General features: G+C 40.3%; 1 protein-coding gene across 4 annotated transcripts in view; it reads left to right on the forward strand.

Moving 5' to 3' along the window:
- Nucleotides 1-816: 816 nt before the first annotated feature.
- Nucleotides 817-21,357, forward strand: part of PDXDC1 (pyridoxal dependent decarboxylase domain containing 1) — a 34,571-nt gene continuing 14,030 nt past the window's right edge. Inside the window, exons 1-12 of one of the 4 annotated variants that reach the window (XM_054210547.1) lie at nucleotides 817-1,128; nucleotides 7,783-7,856; nucleotides 8,400-8,465; nucleotides 9,705-9,788; nucleotides 10,645-10,812; nucleotides 15,294-15,483; nucleotides 17,995-18,063; nucleotides 18,521-18,599; nucleotides 19,383-19,467; nucleotides 20,338-20,386; nucleotides 20,491-20,592; nucleotides 20,796-20,921. In XM_054210547.1, coding sequence (XP_054066522.1) covers nucleotides 1,108-1,128; nucleotides 7,783-7,856; nucleotides 8,400-8,465; nucleotides 9,705-9,788; nucleotides 10,645-10,812; nucleotides 15,294-15,483; nucleotides 17,995-18,063; nucleotides 18,521-18,599; nucleotides 19,383-19,467; nucleotides 20,338-20,386; nucleotides 20,491-20,592; nucleotides 20,796-20,921 — 1,113 coding nt within the window. In that variant the 5' untranslated portion in view covers nucleotides 817-1,107. Of the gene's footprint in view, nucleotides 1,129-4,870; nucleotides 5,683-7,782; nucleotides 7,857-8,399; nucleotides 8,466-9,704; nucleotides 9,789-10,644; nucleotides 10,813-15,293; nucleotides 15,484-17,994; nucleotides 18,064-18,520; nucleotides 18,600-19,382; nucleotides 19,468-20,337; nucleotides 20,387-20,490; nucleotides 20,593-20,795; nucleotides 20,922-21,357 lie in introns of those variants that run through there. The other 3 variants (XM_054210548.1, XM_054210549.1, XM_054210550.1) reach the window with 3 other exon arrangements.

The raw sequence follows: 21,357 nt of genomic DNA on the forward strand, positions 1-21,357 counted from the left end.
GCGTCCCGATAGTAGCCGGGAGGGATGCATTTGAAACGATCGTGAAATCTTCCAGGAATGACTATAAATAGGCATGGGCTTTCTAGGTTGGAGGAGTGTAATAGCGAAGTAGAGCGAGCTGCCCCGTGCTTGGGGGACACGCTGTGATACGGCCCAGCTGTCCGTGCCGTGCGAAAAACAGAACATCCATGACACCTGCAAGTTGTGCTATTAAATAATGTAAATGGCGCTGAAGGGAAGAGGAATGTGTACCATGTATCTTTCCAGCTTGAGAGAATAGAAACCGAGCTCTGGAAAACGGGGTTTGGCTCCTCGGGAACCGCCCGTCCGATGCGAGCCGGCAGGGGGCTGCGTCCTGCGCTCCCGCCGCCCCCGGGCCACCTCCCGGTGCTCTCGGCCGCGGGAGGCGGCGCTGGGCCCGGCGGGGCAGGGCGGCCCGCTCCCCCCGAGCCAGGAGGGAGCCCCTGCTCCTCGGGGCCGTGCCGCGGGACCTGCGGGACCCCTAGGTGGAGGAAGGGGTTTGATGCCACCCTAACAAGCCCACGTCGGCCGAGCTGAGGAGCGCAGAGTGGCAGCCGAGAGCTCTGTGCAGGTTGGAGCCACGCAGAGCCCTCCCGGGGTACCGGGCCGCCGCGACCCGCCGCCGCGGGGGCTCGAACCGGCCAGAGAGCGGCGGCGGCCCCGTCTCCGCGCGGCCCTCGCCTCGCCTCTCTGCTCCCCGACAGGAGTCGGCCGCCGCCCAGGCCGCGCTCACTGCGCATGCGCCAGTACCTGTCACACACCCCCAACCCCCTTCCCCGGCCGTTCCCCGAGACTGTTCCACTAGCGGGAGTCGGGGGGAGGGCGGTGTGCGGAGGAAGGGCAGCGGGCCGTGCTCTCCCCAGCCCGTCCTGTCAGTGCTGCTGCCCCAGATCCTCCCCGCCCGCCTCCCGCTGTGGTCTCGGCGTCGCGCGGGCGGGCGCGGGGCGGGCCCGCCGCCGTTCCCTAGGTGAGCGCGTGCCCGCCCCTCCCGCCGCGGCCTCGTCAGCGCTGCCAGCGTGGAGCCGGCCGCGCCTGAGGCGGAAGTGCCCGGTGGGGAGGCGGCGCACACCGGGAACCCCGCCGGCTATGGACGCCTCTCTAGAGAAGGTCTGCGGGGCTGGAGGGGGAGGGCGAGGGCGCTGGGGCACCTGCGGGCGGAGGGGCCCTGAGGGGCCAGCGGGCCCCGGCGGTCGCGTCGCTGACGGGGCCGAGGGGAGGGGGCCGGGGCCGGGGTCGGGGTCAGCGGCGGGCCGGGGCTCGGTGCGGCCCTTCCCTGGCCCCTCGGCCGTGGCGGTGTGGCGGCTTCGCCGGGGCTGTCGGCCCGCCTCCGCCGGCGGGGGCTGTGCAGCACGGCCTGGGTCAGCTTGCCTCACGGAGCCTTGAGGCACCGGGGGAGCTCCCGGGCCTGACTCCCGGCCGCGCCCCCTCTGCGAAGGGCTCTATGGCTGTGTCTCGGATCTGTAAAAGTCTGAATAACTATCCGGAAGTGCTGTAGGAACGGGTTGGGTTTTTTTGTTTGTTTTCTTAAAAAGATGGAGCTTATTTCAGCCCTCAGCAGGACAGTAGAGAAAATATTACATGACTTTTTTTTTTTTTTTCATTTTATACTGGAGGTGTTTGCTGCCCTATGTTTGCTCTCTTCTGTCCAGTGTATTGTACAAAGCAAATATTGATTCTGTAATACTATAAGTGACTGACAAAACTTATTTTGCCCTTGTCACTGTGAGTCAGTCAGAATCTGGTAGAGTAACCTGGGACCTGCCACGCTTCTGCTGGCTTTCACAGCACCTGCTGTGCTTCGGGAGACCTGCCCTAGAAGTGAGGATGGAATGGCTGCCCACACATAGACATCACCATTGTTGTATGTCTTCGAGGACAGTACACACTTGAAATAATTGATACTTCATGTGCCTAAGAGATGTTAATGCATCCTTCCCCTTTGTATCATTTACTATATGCAGCATGTTCAGTTTTATGTAATCTTTGAAATTGTCCAGAGAAGTTTGAATGGTATGTGCTCTATTAAAATGAATAGTGAGGAAATTCAGGAAGTATCTGATGTGGTTAATGAGTTGGTAGCAAAACAGTTTGATATATTACAATCCACAGGAAGAACACAGTGTTAAAGAGTATTTGGTAGTCTTTAAAAGCTTAAGTTCTTTACTAGTGCTGACAAAAGTTACAGTGATTGCTGCTTGTTAGATATATATATATTGGTTTATGTTCTGTATGCTAGTTTGGAATATGGTCTTTATCAACTGGACTCAAGCAGAATAATGGTACAATATGCAGTTATTTAAAGAAGGCACATCAGTACAGGGCAGGTGTTTGTCTTGTAGCACTGACAAAGTCCTTGTAAACTTTGTTTGACTGGGTCATTGTAAGAAGTAATAAAAACACTATGTAAGAACTAAATACCTAAATTTCTTAACAGCATGAAAGTCTATATTTTGATTATTTGTATCCTTGATGTAAGGAATAGTCTGTAATGGTGAGGGCCCTGCAAAAACTTGCATGTCATATATGCAAATAGATGTGTATAAAGACTTATCATTTGTTTTACTTCCTCTCTTGTTTATCATGGCTTTTTTTCCCCATGTATGATAACAGCTGTAGTCCTCTGGATAATAACATGCCACAATACAACTATTGTCTCCTAGCCACTTAGCAGTTAGTGCCCTCCTGAAGTACTCTTTGGTTAAGATTGCTGTAAATCTGTACAATCTGCACTTTATCTAGTCTGGAGCATGATATATAAGAAGTCTTCTCCTGAAATAAATTTGAAATTAATCCAAGTTGGCATATGTTTATCCTCAGAGAATGTGTGTACACTTACCTTGTGCTTATTTAAGTATTATCATAATACATATGAGACTCTTTTATTTGAACCATGGATTCTCTCCTCCTTATATTTATACATGTAGCTTATGGGGATGCTAATGATAAGTACTTTTAAACTTGTATTAAAATTTGTCAAAATTCAGTATTTTTCATAACAAGACATTTTGGTAGAATCGCCTAATTAGCATGGTGACATTGAATGACTACAGATTATTGCAAATGGAAAAAGACTGAAAATTCCCAAGAACTGAAAACATCGCACAATAGGATTGTGAGGAAAAAACCACTGTAGAATCTGACACACAGGTGTGCACACCAACGATCTCATAATTTGAATTTGCGTATTATCTTTGTTTTATCAGACAAATGTTTTAGTGTTTTTTATGTATTAATATTGTGTGTCGTAAGTACCATAATTAGCAGGAATTTTATCTGAAATCCAGAAAACTTTTTTGGAGTGAACTTCAAATTTAAGTTCTTCTGGAAGCCTGTGTTACATCTCAAATGTTACATTTGGCTACCTGTTAGCCAAAAGTTTGGCTAACAGACCTATGATTTATTGCCCTCCCCCCCTGTATATTTTGATGGAAGGGACCTATCTTCTGAAGTATTTTAACATTTTAAGTTGCAAGTTAAACGACTGGTAAAATAGGGCAAATTCTTTCCTTGTAACTTCTTGCGGTCTCTACAGGAGTGTTTTCCCTAAACATGAAAAAAAACTGTTTTGGTTTCTTGCTCAGACTGTGACTTTTGTCTTTTGTTACTGCGTTAATTACCACAACATCCTGGTAACTTTACGGAAAACTCAACTAGTGACAGCAGACCTGCATGCAAAATCCCGCTGCGTGTCAGGGAAGTGATAAAGATTAAAAGAGTGAATACCTATAGGCAGAAGCCTCGTGGTGGTAAAGTACACTTTCACTCAAGCCTAACAGTCATGAAGTGGCTGCTTTTTTTATTTGTTATCTAAAACTTCTCTTAGCCTGGAGAATAAACACACTATTCTTTTGGCTGAAGACTACTGATATTGTTTGAGATTAATTTACTGTTGAGAACAGTTTTTGATGGTAAAACTTCCTTCTAGACAAATGTAGTGCAAAAATGAGGCATACTTCTTGTGAAATACTTAATGAGCTACACCTGTAAGTTTCTTTGCACACACAATAGTTTATGTAGACTGTTTAAAAACCATCCCTTTCTTACATTAGGAGTACAGCCTACAGAAATGGAAACCCAAGATTGTAAAACACTAGTATATGAAGCAACAGTCTCCTTTTTTAATTTCTAATTAAGGTTCAGTCTTATCACAACTGGAGAGTGTGTTTGGAAGCCTTTCTTAACTAAATGGTTCGTTGCTGCAACTTTGCCACACCTATCCTTCTTGCTGCTTAAAATAAGTAGATAGTCTTCTGCTTCCCACCTCCATGCCCTTACTAATGTGAGCAGAGGAGGAAGCATATGTAAAATTCAGCATGCAGCAGTAAAAGGGGTATTTTTGCTTCTCATAATTCAAAGGAGAAAATAAGTTGTTACACATCCACTTAGCAATTCGAAAAAAACCCAGAAGGGATTAATTTACCAGTTAAACCCCCATCAGAATTCAAAGACTTTCTGGATTTCATAGTATTTTATGGAGGTTAGTGTAACTTCTTAGGACTTTTAAAACTCTATTTTATGCATTTATTCTGCCAGCTTATTGGCAGAAAGGTTTTGTGCAGGTTTTAATATCTGATGTAATTTTAGCAGGTGAATTTTGTGTTAGTAACAAACAAAAGCAACTCAGAGCTCTTTTTGTAATGCCTCTTCATCTTGTGTCCTCATCTACAACAGATCTGTTTGAATATTTGCATGCGATGCTGAGGAAGGTTCAAGCAAATAACTGCCTTCCAGCCATTGATTGTGTTTTACGGCACCCTGAATTAAAGTATGTGAGATAGTCACAATCAGTGAATTATGTCTAGTCGATTACTCCCTTAAAGGCTATCAGGAGCATAACCAATTTTTAATTTATTTTTTTTTTAATTAAGTAAGATTCCTTTTCAGAGTTTCTTTGATGTGGTACAACTCTGGAAACCACTGAAAGTGTATGGAAATGTTGTCAGTGATCATATTTAGATTTTTCTTCTAGCTATATATAAGCTATATATATTGTATTCTGTGTATCAAATGCTTGCAGTGTGTGTATTTATTTTTTTTTTTCTAAATCTCTGATGAGGTCTTGAACTTCCTGTATTTGTACTGCTTTTTCAGTCAGTGCTTCATTAAGTTGTGGCACTCATAGACAATGGACATTGTAGAAACTAGAAGTGTAAAAACCCATTTATTGCTAAATGCTGGGAGTTCTTGTGGGAAAAATATTAGTGAATACTTACACTCTTCTTTTGTTCTTCCCCCAAATACTTGTTACTGACCACTTCTAAAGCAACATAATACAGAAAGCTATCAATCTTGGTTTGATCCAGTGTGACCGTGCCTGGCTACTGATTCTTTCAGCCACCTACCACTTGCTATAATATGAGTTAAATCTCTAAATATTTTGGTAAAAATAGTCTTTGAACATATGGTAACTCTCAACTTAGTTTTTCTTCTTTCCTTGATCAGTTCTCCAGATGAAAATAGTGTAAAATCCTCATGTAAATTAATCCCACTACCTTCTGTGACTAAATTTGCTTTTGTGTCTGCATCTGCATGAGCAAATGTATTTGTCTGTGTTGCATGTATTTCTGTCAGCAGGGATTGAAGGCACATACAGGCCTTTAGGAACACAGTTTCTCAAATACTGTTGCAGACAAGCTATTATATCCTTGCAGTGTGGATAGTGTAAGTTTAATATTTAAACTTGTTTTGGATTCTGTTTCTTTTTAAACAACCACCACCCCTCACCCTAGCACACACCCACCCTCCCCCCCCAACCTTAGCAGCAATCTAAAGGGTTAACTACTAGAGGCTTTGGTATGTGGGCGGCCTTATGAAAAAGGGTTGATGTTGAATTTATGGAGGCTATGCTTACAGTGCATTTGGGAAGCAGGGGAAGGGAGAAGAGGCTCTAACGGTGACACGAGTATCCTAGGTTTTTTGCTGTCTAATGTGATGGGACTTATCAGTGGTGTTACCTTCTACCTTCCTGTTGGGGTATATTTGTTTTTCAAATACAGTTTAATATAGATCACTATAGGTAAATCACACTTTGCCAGGTGATACCTGTCACATTCTCTGGAAGCTTCTAGATGGCATCTAATCCTTAAATGGATAAATGTTCCTGTCCAGATCTCTTGTGTCACTGTCACAAGCTTCTGCTAGGCTTCTTGGGTTAAAGTTCATAGAAGAGACTTCTTCAACGCAAAAGCAGTTCTTTAGAAAATACTACTTACTTGTCCCTGGTTGAGGGGAAATAAGTTCAATGATTTTTAAAGCTCTTCTATCCTGACAGGCGCTTTAACAACTATCTATTGTTACCTGGTTTCAGCAGTGAGACCAGGGTGTTTGACCTGTTTTGTGTAGCTAGAGGGCTGCAACTGCTGGAAGATAAACCTTTTCTGTGTGTCAGTCTTTCTTAAGCTGCCTGCTGCAGGTCAGTTTTACTCTTTTGTCTAGTTAAAAGGCATCTCTCTAACAAGATTAAAAATTGGTGTAAGGGTACTAGAAATAGAAAAAGGAAAAAATAGATTTACAAGAGTATTTGGATTAGGTGTTTTCTCGTCTGTTTTGAAAACTACTGTTGAAAAAGTTTGACAGGGAAACTTGAATGGGGAAATGTCAGGCAAGACTGCCATTTTATTTCTGCCTTTGCCAGAGCAGTCTTAAATGATATCTTCTTGTGTTTCCTAGGTAAGATATGTTGGCTTTTTAAAGCTTTTCTAGGGATTATTATTTCAACATGTTTGAATACCTCTTAGTTGAACTGGCAATCCCAAAAAAAAAAAAAAAAGAGAGAACTGTCAATTTAAATTTATGCAAATTTTCCCCTGAATTTGTGTCAAAATGCTCAATGACCTAAAACCTGCCTTGGTCAAATTTTTCAGTGTTTAGCTTCCCAAACAACTTATTTTCTAGAGGTAAATTTCTTGTAAGAATAGCACTGTACTTATCCACAACATAAATTGGGGGTGAGCGTTTTTGGGTTTTTTTACCCTGTTACTATTCTGGCAGAGGGGCTAGGTTTTTTGTTTGTTTGTTTTTTAATGAGAGTCTATACATCATGAGAGCTGACTGTGGAGTCAACTCAACCGAGGATATGGTGATGGATTTTTTGGTGCAGAAACATGAGTTCTCAGGTGAAGTAAAAGGATAATTTCTAAATGAGATTTGCCACTGAAAGACTTGTGATTGTATTTGGGGTAGCAATGTATTTTCCGTACTCTGTAGAAAGATTAGGGTGTCCTTTAGCGGGCTTTTTTGTTTCGTTTTTGGTGACTCTGTTTTTTTTTTTTCATTTTGGATAGGACTGCATGTGAATTTCTACATTTAAGGGAATAGTTGAAGTTTTATTGCTGGTGTAGAATGGTTATGAAGAAGAAAAAATCATTCAGTTGGGCTAAAGTGGCGCATACTTAATCTTTTAGCTAAAGCATTATAATGAGCACTTACTTGAATACCTTGCACTTCTCAAAGTCTTCTTGCCTTCTGATGCTCTTTCTTTCATTATTCATCAGAAAATGTTCTGACTTTTTCTTGTGGAGAAAAAGATTTGATCTATCAATAATAAAATCCACATCATAATTGAGTTTTCTTTTTGGTTATTTTAGGTTAGTAGTATGTTCTCATCTTGTATATTTTGAGTTTAGGATATTCAACATATTTTTACTTTTAAATGAGTACACACAGACTAATTAAAAGAATCTGGCTGATACATTAATTGGTACTGAGGATGTTGTGGGGATAGTAGTAAGATAAGTGTTTTTTGGTCTCTTTCCCTGAAAGATGGTCGACCCTACTCTAGCAGAAATGGGAAAGAATCTGAATGAAGCAATGAAGATGCTAGAAGACAATCAAAGGTATGTGCAAATAATAACTACAAAAACAATAGCTGTTTGTGCTAAGGGGGGGATTATTAATGTTGCTGCCATTAACCAGGGAAGAACTCATTTTCCTAGTAGTTCACGGTCATACTGTCATTCTGAAGCTTGCACCTATACAAATCACCATTGTTGCTCAAATGATGGGATTTTAAAAACGACTGTACGTATTTTTGTGCATGTTTGGTACTGTTCAGAGCAAGTCCAGTGAGTCTGTTTTTTCAGAGATGTTAGATTTCTTATTGCTGTGCAAGTAACTTTTTTAATTCATATATATATGAGACTCTTCTGTAAGTTTGACATTTTCTGTTAAAGAGCTAAAAACCCAAAACTTAGGAACTCTTTAATTCAATCTGAGCTAAACTTTTATGTTGGTCTCATCTGATTTATTTATGAAACTGCTGCCAATGAAATAGATTGCAAACCTGTGAGTATGTATTTCTGCAAGTCAAAGTCAACTATATATTTGATGTTATAAACTGCAGACTAAATGTATAGTTTATTCTTATGTCTTTAACTTAGAAAAGTGGAGGAGGAAAATGAAAAGAAGTATGCACGGAAGGATATTCCTGGACCACTGCAAGGCAGGTAGGCAACAACAATTTTTATATAATGCTCTTTACTTTTCAGAATCTGTAAAATACATGTAACAAGCAACTTCTGTATTAATAGAAATGTGAACATACACCATGCCAGGCAAAAAAGGTTATCATCATACCAACTATGTCCATACTCACGTAGGAAAAAGAAAACAAGATTACTTGTCCTTGGTGACTGAAATTTTGAACTGTTGGAATCTAATGAAGTATTGGTACCTACAGCTGTGACTGAGACTTAAAGTAAATATGGATAAATTTGTGCTATAGGATAAAGATTCACTAAAACATCCAGATAAAAAAACCCCTAAGACTTATAAAGTAGAAAACCTTAAAAAAAAAAAAAAAAACCCAAACAAACCAAAACCCACAAAATAGAAACAAAACAACCCCCCCACCACCTTTTCATTTAGCTGTCTTAAAAAATTATAGGAAGCTCTTGCACATAAGGCAGCTAAGATCATTGTACCTGAAAACTAAGATTTAAATTGGTTGCAGCCTCTTTGGAGGCCGATCCTGCAGGAGCCCGAGCTAGTACTTCAGAAAGTATTGCAAAATCTATTGTGTCTTTTGTGTATGTAAACAAAACTTGTTTTTTGAGTGGAGACACTGAATTAGCTTTTTTAAGAATAAAAAGCAATTTCAGCTGTCAGAGTGTAAGTTCTTATACTACTGTAAGTTTTAGTTGGAATTATACAAGTTGAAGCGTCGTGGGTCTTTTCTAGTTTTACCATGTTAGAGTGCATCATGTCAGAAATCTAATGTAGCTTTTGTTTGTCAGAAACTAATATTTGTAGGTAATTGTTTAAGATATGTGCTGAGTTTGTGAGCTGAAGCTGGATCACGTAAAGAGAAATTTGGATCCTTAGCTATTACTTTGCTGTGTAGCAATAAGCAATTAAACATTGTCACATCAAAATTTTCAGTTCAAATTTTCAGATTTCAATAGATTTGGTTTTCTGTGGGTCTGAGTTCATACTTACTGAAGTGTCCTACTATAATTTAGTAGAGGTTTGAATTAATTGATTCATCATTCATGATCTGTTTTTCTGAGGGCAAGGAACCATTTTTGTTGATATACTCAGCATTCTGTGCAAGTGCAGTGTTGTCTTCGTGTCTTACCACACAGTGTTCCAAATGGCCTCTTTGTTAGATCCTCGTACTCTGGTACTTACCTTTTTTTCCTTTTTCTTTGTGTGTGGCTTTTGTTTGCCCTTCCCTGGTGTATCAGTGGCCAAGATATGGTGAGCATACTTCAGTTAGTTCAGAACCTAATGCATGGAGAGGAGGAAGAGGAAACTTCACAGGCCTACCGGTAAAGCCAATGTGAATTATTGTATGTGGAAGATAATAGAACTTATACATTTAAGTGTTTTAAAGTGTAAAGATATTGTGCAACCTTGTAACTTCTTAAACACAACTTACATTATGTAGTGAACCAGAATAATGCATTAGGCTTGGCTTTCTTAAAATTATAAAGCTTTCATTACTAATTACTAAACTGAATTATACAAGGGAATTGTTTCTGATGTGACAGCTCATGTTGTTTTCTACTTTCTGGATGTTGTTTTAAGTTAGAAAGTCTTATAACATTTTGAATACAAATATTCTTTTATACCATCTCTCCCTGTGGATCTTAAAGAAAAAAATGGAAATAAAATTTGTTTCCATTTTTCTGTATAATGGAAATAATACTAACTAATCTGCAGAAGATTATTGAAAACTAACATTTGAAAAGCAGCTTGGAGATTAAATAAACAAAACCAACCAAACAAGCCCCGACAAACAAAAAAACCCCCAACAAACTAATGAAAGCTATGCCTCTAAAGTTATTAATAAGTGTCCTGAGTTTTCTCTGCATGGGGAGACAAAGGTGTTTAATGCACTTTAAAGTCCCGCTGCAGAAAAGGTGCTGAGTCCCAGCTCCTGCTACCTGATTGCCTAAAAGAGATGCCGCGGTGTTACTGTAAGCAGCTCGGCCAAGTGCAAGTGCTTTTGTCTGCACTGGCATTTCAGTATGTAATACGCGATGGCAGGAGGGTGATTGTGGCATACTGTACTTCTCTCTGATAAATATTTAAAATTGCATGTCAACAAATTCTGCCACTTGACAGTAGAAACACGCAAGCCTAAAATTACTGTAATGTTCATGACTTGTATTTAGTTGGTAGTTACTCTTTTCTGGCTTGCAGACTTCAGAACGTTGGTGAACAGGGTCACATGGCTCTGCTGGGACATAGTTTGGCCGCTTATATATCAGTGCTGGACAGGGAAAGACTGAGAAAACTTACAACAAGGATCCTTTCTGATACCACTCTCTGGCTTTGCAGGCTTTTCAGGTGAGTCACGGTGAATAACTTATGTATGACTAGGTAGTGATAATTGTTTAAAAGTATGTGTGACTGGACTGAGGATGTCAACAGAAGAAACCACTGTGACACAAACTTAAGAATATTCTTTAAAAAGTCTGAAATATATCACAGAATTTAAAAAAAAAAAGAAAGAAAAAAAAGAGAGTGCTTTTTGAATGGCAGGAATTTATTATTAACATGATTGCAATAAAAATCGTTTTATAAGGGTGGAGCTAAGGGCCAAAATACAGGTGCAGACACACAGTTGGTCAAACACAACTAAATTCTTGTTTCTTGAGGCATATGCTATGTTGCCGAGGCTTGGGGTACTTCATGTTTTTAAAAGATGTTTTCAGTTAACTTCTCCTTTTGCCTTCCTGGGTCTAGTTTATTTTTCTGGATATGGTAGGTGATGCTACTGAGATTTACAGTACGGTGAAATCTTTCATAAATGTCTGTTTCATCATGTGGCATAGATATCTTAAACTGTTCCATGAGGGAAGAAGAATGGAAATCAGCTGTGGGGGTGTTGGAGTGGGGGGGAATCACAGATTAGAAATTCCTGTTTTTCTTCCTGAAGCAAAAAAAAACAACCCAAAACCAAACAACCTGACACTTTCTCCCTCTCATGATACTGTATCTTTCAGAAAATCTTGCCAGTGCTACTGAGGAGAGGAGAAATCTTTTTTTTTTTATTGTTTTTTTAGCCAATGCAAGGTGGAACGCTAAAAATATAACTGAAGTTAATCCAAATTTAGTTGTTAGGAGTACAAAGGATTGTTCTTACATTGACAGGCTCACTTCTATCAGAATTATTTTATAAAGTCAATGATTATCTTTATCTGTCTTTGACTTAAAGACATTGAAACCACGTGCAATGATGAAATTTGAGAAGTTGCAGGTAATCCAGCTATTTTGACAAATGTATGTGTATATAGAATCATAGGGTTGGAAGGGACCTCTGGAGATCATCTAGTCCAACCCCCTGCCAGAGCAGGGTCACCTAGAGCAGGTTGCACAGGAACGCGTCCAGGCGGCCTTTGAATGTCTCCAGAGACGGAGACTCCACCACCTCTCTCGGCAGCCTGTGCCAGGGCTCTGCCACCCTCAGGGTAAAGAAGTTCCTCCTCATGTTTAGGTGGAACTTCCTATGGTCAAGTTTGTGCCCATTACCTCTTGTCCTGTCCCCAGGCACCACTGAAAAGAGCCTGGCCCCATCCTCCTGACACCCACCCTTTAAGTATTTATAAGCATTGATAAGGTCCCCCCTCAGCCGTCTTTTTCCAGACTGAAGAGACCCAAATCCCTCAGCCTTTCTTCATAAGAGAGGTGTTCAATTCCCCTAATCATCTTGGTAGCCCTTTGCTGTACCCTCTCCAGCAGTTCCATGTCCTCCTTGAACCGGGGAGCCCAGAACTGGACACAGTACTCTAGATGTGGCTTCACCAGGGCAGAGGAGAGGAGGAGGATGACCTCCCTCGACCTGCTGGCCACACTCTTCTTGATGCACCCCAGGATGCCCTTGGCCTTCTCGGCCACGAGGGCACATTGCTGGCTCATGGTCATCCTGTTGTCCACCAGGACTGCCAGGTCTCTTTCAGCTGAGCTGCTCTCCAGCAGGTCAGCCCCCAACCTGTACTGGTGCATGGGGTTATTCCTCCCCAGGTGCAGCACCCTACACTGGCCCTTATTGAATTTCATAAGGTTCCTCTTTGCCCAGCTCTCCAGCCTGTCCAGGTCTCTCTGTATGGTGGCACAGCCTTCCGGTGTGTCAGCCACCCCCCCCCCGCCCAAGCTTTGTGTCATCGGCAAACTTGCTGAGGGTGCACTCTGTCCCCTCGTCCAGGTCATTGATGAATATATTGAAGAGGACTGGACCCAGTACTGACCCCTGGGGAACACCACTCGTCACTGACCTCCAACTAGACTCTGTGCCCCTAATCACTACCCTCTGAGCTCTGTCTTTCAACCAGTTATCTATCCACCTTACTGTCCATTCATCAAGCCCGCTCTTCCTAAGCTTCCCCATGAGGATGCTGTGGGAGACCGCATCGAATGCCTTGCTTAAGTCAAGGTAGACCACATCTACCACCCTCCCCTCATCTATCCATCCAGTCATGCCATCATAGAAGGCTATCAGATTTGTCAGACATGAATTCCCCTTGGTGAATCCATGTTGAGTACTTCTGATAGCTTTCTTTTCCTCCACATGCCTTGAGATGACGCCCAGAAAGAGCTGTCCCATCATCTTTCCAGGGATGGAGGTGAGGCTGACCGGCCTGTGGTTCCCCGGCTCCTCCTTCTTGCCCTTCTTGAAGACTGGAGTGATGTTGGCTTTCCTCCAGTCCTCAGGCACCTCGCCTGTTCTCCGGGACCTTTCAAAGATGATGGAGAGCAGCCCAGCAATGACTTCCGCCAGCTCCCTCGGCACTCTCAGGTGCATCCCGTCGGGGCCCATGGACTTGTGAATATCTAATTGATCCCTCACTCGATCCTCCTCAACCCAAGGGAAGTCGTCTTCTTTCCCCATTACTTCCCCCAATGCCTGGGACTCCTGAGGGCTGGGCCGAGCAGTAAAGACCAAAGCAAAGAAGGCATTCAGTAACTCCGCCTTTTCCACATCCTCCGTCACCATGGCTCTTGTCTCATTCAACAGTGGGGCCACAACTTCTCTGGTCTTCCTTTTGCTTCCAATATACTTGTAGAAGCCCTTCCTGCTGAGCTTGACATCCCTAGCCAGGTTTAATTCCAAGGCGGCCTTGGCTTTCCTTGTTTCATCCCTGCATGCTCTGGCAGCATTCTTGTAATTCTCCCAAGGGGTCAGTCCCTTCTTCCACTTATTGTAAACTTCCTTCTTCCACTTGAGCTTTTTCAGAAGCTCCCTGCTCAACCATGCAGGTCTCCTGCGTCCCTTGGCCGATTTCTTTCTCTTAGGGATGCGCCAATCCTGAGCTTGGAGGAAGTGGTCTTTGAATACCAACCAGCTTTCTTGAGCCCCTTTGCCTTCCAGAGCCCTGGCCCACGGGATCTCTCCAAGCCCTGGCTCACGGGATGTCTCCAAGAGTGTATCAGCAATGTTTCTAAATGGCATGGCTAACAAAAAGAAGTATTTCTGTTTTGAATCAAATATTCAGTAATGTTGTGATTTTGTGATTAATGATGAGTATCTGTTGGACCGTGGTCCCCAAAGTTTTGTGACCCATAGGTAACAGCCTTGAACAAATACCCTGCTGTGATCTGCTTCATACTTCTTGACGTTTTATGTGGCTATGAGCAACGCTAGAGGAATTTCCCTTTGCCCGTGTTAGATCACAGAGCTGTTGTGTAAAGATGAAGTAGGTGTTTGCATGTGGGTCAGTCTGGAGTTTAACTCTGGAATACTCAGCAGTATTTGTGCATCAGAGTGTCTGTGGTAACCTAAGATATTTCAGGGCTTTTATGTAAATTTGTTGATAAATGCCACTCTTAAATTGTGTGAGACCATTGACTTACGTGTTGTACAAAAAATCTACAAGAAAAATCTAGCTTGCAAGTTGCTTAATAAATTGACTTACCTACTACTTTCACTGTTGCTGTTTCCTTTTTCTACAGTTAAGACAGCTGAGCGATTGCCCTCAATGTGGAACAGTCATACCTTATCTCTTCTTTGGTTCCTTTACTCCTCTTTCTTGGCTATAAATGTTAATGTGCTGATCTGAGTTTGATTCTTACAAGGGTTAAAAAAGGAGGGGGAGGAGCAGGCACATACCCCCATGAGCCCCAAGGGAACATGCTTAATGAATCAGATTGAAGGCAAAGTACCCATAAAATAATTAAAATATTCCTGGGGAAAAACAGACTTCATTTATGTAACTCATGTATTGAAAACATCTGGAAAACTGCCTTGCGGTGTGTGGAATAGATTGTACTAAATCGTGGTCTTATTTTCAAACTCTAAAATACTAATAATAGCAGCAATTTTGGGTATTACAAAATGCATTGGTTTCTGATTTCCTAATAAAGTTTCCAAGACTCTGGCCATTTACCTTATTTCATGTGTCTCATTCCAAATTTTACTAACTTAACTTCAATAATGTCAGGTTGCATTCTCTTGAAAACTAGTAGTCCGGAATTTATGTATATATAAAACCCAGATGAAGCCTTTTTTGTGTTTCCTCCCCACTCTACTCTTAGTAAGCAAGGTTTTGAACTCTGTAAAGGAAATCCTTAGGAACCCAGATGTCTTCTTCTTTCCATCTTTATCTCTGAGTCTAAATGAAAATATATACTAGGCTTCCCTCATTGTTAATCCCAGCCTGTGTCATCAAAGACTCCTTTTACTGCACTTTATTCTGGGAAAATAGAAGGGTTTGGGGTTTTTTCATCTATCTTCTTTGTCCTCTTGTGAGCTCCTTTGCTGCTCAGTGTTATTCTAGTCACTAAACTGGCTATTGGTTTTGTTGGTTGTATTTACTTGGCTTTTCTTGCAGGTATGAAAATGGATCAGCATATTATCATGAAGATGATCGTGAAGGTCTCCTAAAAATCTGTCGACTTGTTATTCATACACGCTATGAAGATTATACAGTAGAAGGTTTTAACGTGCTATATACTAAGCAGCCTGTCATATACATTAGTTCTGCAGCTAGAACAGGCTTGGGCCAAGCTCTCTGCAATCAGGTAAAGTGAATCAGTTGAGGTTTTACCTGGAAGTAGAACTTATCTGGCTTCGTATTGCCTGCTTGAAATTTAGATTTTAAAAATATATTCAGACTTTTTCTGCAAGAGACTGGTATTTGCAATACAGTCTGATACGCTACTGGCGGCAGTCTTGTAAATTGGTTGGGGCCAGGGAAGGTTTTCCTTTATATCCATGTGTCTGCCTGGAACTTCCACTATTAAAAGTGAAGCTTCTTCCAGATTTTTCCCAATGCTGCTCTGTTGACTGAATACATGTATGCCCAAGCAAGCTGAGCAGGCTCTTTCTGCAGCTCTCCTGTTCCCTCCACACAATTCCTTGATCAGTGTTCCTCATGAGCAGGTGCCCTTCATCCTTGTCTCTTCTTTGCCTTTCTATAGATACAGTAGAATTTCATAGCTTATAAAATTATATACGCTTCTAACACTTAGGATGATGTATCTGCCTGTTGAAATACAGTATGAAAAGAGGTATTCTAAAGAATGAGGAGTGAGCTTTGGCTGCAAAAAAATTAATTTTAGGACAAGGATAACTTTGGTGATTTTGAAAACTTACTTATTTTTCCTCATGGTAGAAACAATAGCGATGTGACTAAACAGGAACAGAACAGGGGGTGGGAGGGGAACGGAGTGTGAGGTGAAATGATACTTTGATGCCAGACAAATATCTGCTAGTAATACAAAAATGTTATTCGGTGGGTTGGTATTGCTTTATTAATTGTGATTTCCAACATAATAATAAAACATAGGCAAAGGAAGCAAAGTCCATACTGGGGGTAACTGTAGCTGTAGTGGACCATATATTTAAATCAAAACTATTTATTTGGAAAAAATACTTTCAGGTTCCAATTACAGTCTATGTTTTGCAGAAGTGATACAGTGTGAGGAAGATAAATTTTCTGAATATTTCCAGTAAAAGGATCCTACATGCTATTTTTTTTTTTTAAAGGAGTGATTGTTTCTAGATTGCATTGCACTTTATGTAAGCTGTTGGTAATGGTGAAAAAGACCCAAGTCCAAACATACTGGATTTCCAAACACTGAGTTATTGCAAAATTTGTACTGAATGATGCCCCTGTACTCTTATGTTCAATAAACATTATAATTTTTTTAAAGGAAAACAATTGAGGGAGAAGTAGGCTGTCCTGATCCCATTTCAAAAAGTCCTGTTTGGAATAGCAAGATTGCCCCCACAACCCAGCGCTTTAAAGAAACCCAGTTTCCTAATTGTCTTTAAAACTTGTTGGTTTTGCCAAGTATTTATTTGCCTGAATGTTTGTAGACTTAAATAAGCTAATTGAGGCCATATACAGACTTTCCTATTGTGTACCTAACATTCAGTGCACTAGTGATATCTTTCAAACTTAATGTGCACTGAAATGAAGAGTCAAGTTCTTCATGCCTTTGTTTTTCAAGACTTTGGAGAAGGTGGGCAGAGGTATTACTAACAGATTAAAAACATAGACTGCAGAGAAATAAAAATGGTATCATAGATGGAACTTGTCTCGGCCAAAATGACTTGGGAAGTTCATTGGAGTAAGTTGGTGTCTTTGGTAAGCCAAGTGTTGCATGTAGTTATTGATCGAAAGTTCTTGATATAAAAAATACTGCTAAGAATCAGCATTTTGGGATCCTTTTGTTTCTGAGTACAGAGTAGATACTGCTAATAACAGTGATGCCTTATCTTTTTTTACAAGGTAATCTGCCCACATTAGGTGATTACTGAACTTAAAGTGATAGCATTTTAGCTTAGATTTTGAGTAGTGTATATTGTAGAGCAGACAATTGGAACTGAATAATCAGATGTTGATTCAATTTATGTTAAAGGAAAGAATAAAAGCAAACTAGTCTGTAACCATAGTTCTCTTAATTTGCTGAACCTTCTGTTCAGTGATGAGTGTGATCAACTAGATTTTGCTTGTCTAGTGATCTTCCAGATTAAAGATCAAAATGTGGGAGACCTTGATTCCCCCGCTCCCTCTCATGTTAACAATGCAAAACTTATCTGGAATTTGCTTCCATAGCAAAGGAAGAACTTCAGGCTCACCAGCATGAATAGTCAGCTGAGCTGTATGATCAAAGTAGGCAGATTGCTCTCTACTCAGTAGTAAAGTGACCGTGAACCTCCAGTGGAACACGGCCCGTGCACAAAGCACACGTATGCTTATAGGATGTATTAATTGGGATGGCCAAAAAAAAAAGAGGATTGAGTGTAAGTTATTTTACAGGGCACTGGTATCTTACTAGAAAAACTGAATGCAGTTGATGTGCTAACCAAAAGTTGACTTTTTTTTTTTTCCCCTCCACTTTCTCCTATGCTTTCCTTTCTCTACTATTAATTTGATTGTAGGTTTTAGCAGGAAACTTAATTTATAATGCAATGTCCAACTTCTTATTGTCATGTTTACTATTTTTTTTGTCACGCTGTAGATTTCTGTGAACACTTGAAATGAGTATGTCTCAGTTGTTGAAATTCCATCATTTTTATTGCAGCTAGGGTTACCCCTTTCTTGCATGTGCCGTGTGCCTTGTAACACTATGTTTGGATCTCAACACCAAATGGTAAGTTTGTCTTCCTTAAAAGCTCATTTGTTTTTTTTTCCTTTTTTTGAAAAGCCTCATTAAATGAATGTCAAGTATGTTTTAGGAAAAGCTTATTAATGTTCTTTTTCAACCTCTAAGTCTTCTGTGTTCTAGCTGTACAAATCATAGATGGAAATCTTCTAAAAAGCTAGCAGCTTCTATCTTGGTCTTGTGTTTTGCAAGCTATTTTTAATGGCATATAGTAGGGTTCTTTTTAATCCCAAGATTTCTAGAATACATGTAGTCAGAGGTACGTTTACAAACTACATGATATATTTGTGTTGTATTTTTCACAAATGATTTATCTAACCTTCAGGTTATTTTACCTTTGAGAAGAAGGTAAAGCCACAAGCCATTTTTCCAGTTCAGCAGAAACAGTTCTGTATTGTTTGACAAACATATTTGTAAATAATTCTCTTTTTCTTATTGATAACAGGATGTTGCTTTGTTGGACAGATTGATTAAAGATGACGTAGAGTCTGGAAAACTGCCTTTGTTGCTTGTGGCCAATGCTGGTAAGTGCTATAAACAAACGATAACAAAAAAGGCACACCAATTCATGAATATATATATATAAAATCCAAAATAAAAATATTTTTTCTTAAACAGCTTAATGGCTGCATGTCAAGAAATATCAGGAAATATCTTGATGACCACACAATAATTATCTGCCTAGAGGGGGTTTTATTTAACTGAGTTGGAGTGTACTACTACAGTTCTGCTTACGTCAGTTGATATATTAATATGACCAGAACTTATTTTAGTGAGTGCAAATCTCTTGTTGAAAATCAGTTTCACATTAACACTTCAGAATTTTTTGATGGATGTGCCATCTTTAGCTTTAAAAAATTATATTTTTCTTCTAGCTAATTAAATAGAATTGCTCGTGAACAAAATTTGTTTTAAATACGAATGAAGGAGGTAACTGCTACTTGCTTTGGACTTGGAAAAATATTTGAGGTGTTAATCTTGGTTTAGTTTCCTTTAGTTGGGGGCCATACTTTGAACATATTAAAAATGTCTGTATTTCTTACCTGAGGCTGCTGAGTCTTTGAGTGCCTTCGACATTTAAGGTTTTTCTAACATATATTGACAAGCAAAATGAGTATCTTTATTTTTTTGTCTGGAATTCCAGCTGCTTGTAAGTCACAATCGAGCAGGTACAAATACTGTGCAAACTGATCCTCTTTCCTGCTCTTGTGTGACTTTTTTGACAACACCACAAGAGGTCCTTTTATGTAGAATCCTAGCTTACATGCTTATCCTTTGTGATTGCCTTTTATTCCTTTTCAACAAAGGGACACCAGGTGCTGGGCACACAGATAAACTTGGCCGACTGAAGGAACTTTGTGAGCAGTATAATATGTGGCTCCATGTAGAAGGGTATGAAGCTTGCAATTTATTTCTGTTTAACTATATTCATTAAAAAGCCTAACCAATGGACAGCACATAATTTTACAGCTAACCAGCTAGTAGAGGGCCATAGGACCATGTTTATTTTTGCCATATTAAGCATTTTATATGGTTATGATTTTGTCACTGTATGAGGTGCAGATTGGGGTTTTTTTACATATACAGCAATAATTAATTGGAGTGGTTATTTCAGCAGGGGTTAGTGGTTGCTTTTACTCAGATGGTAATCTTATCTGCCCTGGCTTTGAAGAGCTTGGAATAAAAATAAAAAGACCTCATAGGACAAGTCGGGAGACATTATACAGTGATTATTGAGAATGAGAAAGGAGAATGATATGAGTGTGAAAGAAATGACACTGTAATTAAGGTTGTCAAGAAGACTCTTGCAAGTGCAGTGTGCAACATAACTGGAAGATTAAACCACGAGGAAAAGAAGTTCCAAGAATTTAGACAATCTTAATGAAGACTCCATTGCTCTAAGATTATTTTTTTGTTGAGCCTGGAGTAGAGACTCTGGTTCTTCTGATATTTCCGTTTATAGTGTTATATTTGCATGCTATTTATTTCTGATACCAAATTGATGCTGAATTACGGGTAGGGCTTTGGGGGATGATTTCCCCAAAGGCCTGGACTAAAACATCTTTAGATTGAAACGGATTTTTACTTCTGGGTTTTAGATCTTGGAATATCAAGAAGCAACATCTACTGCATTCGTAATGAAAAACATACAAACAAAAATTACCTCCCTTTATACATCAACATTAAATATTTAAACTGAAGATTAAAATGTTATCTTTTAATACGTATTTAGTATGTGCTAAAACCACTTTATTTTTCTAGTGTGAATTTGGCAACTTTGGCTTTGGGTTATGTCTCCTCTTCTGTACTGGTACGTTTTACTATATCTAGAAACTTAATGTGCTCTAGATTTTAAGGTCATGATCTAATAAAAATATATATGGCTTATATTCTCCTTATTATAATAAAATTCAGGCTGCTACAAAGTGTGACAGCATGACTCTTACTCTGGGTTCCTGGCTGGGTCTCCCGGCTGTACCTGCAGTGACGCTCTACAGACATGAGGATCCATCTTTGGTATGTTTAATTTCTCAGCCATTATTCTCAAGATCTTGAGACTTTAATTTTGATCGTGTAGTGTCTTGTTCTTCATAAGCATCTAAATTATAATTTGCAAAACCTCCCCTATTTAAGCTGTGACATATTCTGTAAGATGGCAAAAATGGAATAATTGGAGAGGGGTTAATAGTGGTTTGTTCATTGTTTATTTTCTTCTTTAGTCCTTAGCAGCTGGGCTGACATCGAGTCAGCCCGTAGAGAAGCTCCGTGCCCTGCCACTGTGGCTCTCCTTGCAGTACCTGGGCCACGATGGGATTGTGGAGAGGATAAAGCACGCCTCGCAACTAGTAAGCAACAGCTGTTGGCATGTTGTTTATGGGTATTTTGCTGCTTTGAGTACGGGTTGGAGCCTGTTCTTAAGAATCCTCACCATCTTGTTTAATAGTTTGAGTCTCCAAGCAGAAACAAAGTTCAGATAGCAATGATAGTACAAGCGATATCCAGACGGCTATCACAGAACACCATTTTACTTAGAAATGTTTTTATGCTGGCTGTTAATACGTCTTTTTGATTATTGTGATGCATTGTAGAAGAATCAACTAAAATACTGTAGTTGTTGGCAGTATACTATAGTGGTTCATGTTGTGTTACAGGCAAATTATGAAAGTAGAGTAAAGTGTTTGGGGGAGGGATGTGCTTCTACTATTAGACTGTATGTTTTAGTAGGATTTTTTTAATGAGAAGTACTTAATCTTTGTTCTTTCTAAAGAGTGAAGTAACATA

This window comes from Rissa tridactyla, chromosome 8 (genome assembly GCF_028500815.1).
Source record: "Rissa tridactyla isolate bRisTri1 chromosome 8, bRisTri1.patW.cur.20221130, whole genome shotgun sequence".
NCBI lineage: Eukaryota > Metazoa > Chordata > Aves > Charadriiformes > Laridae > Rissa > Rissa tridactyla.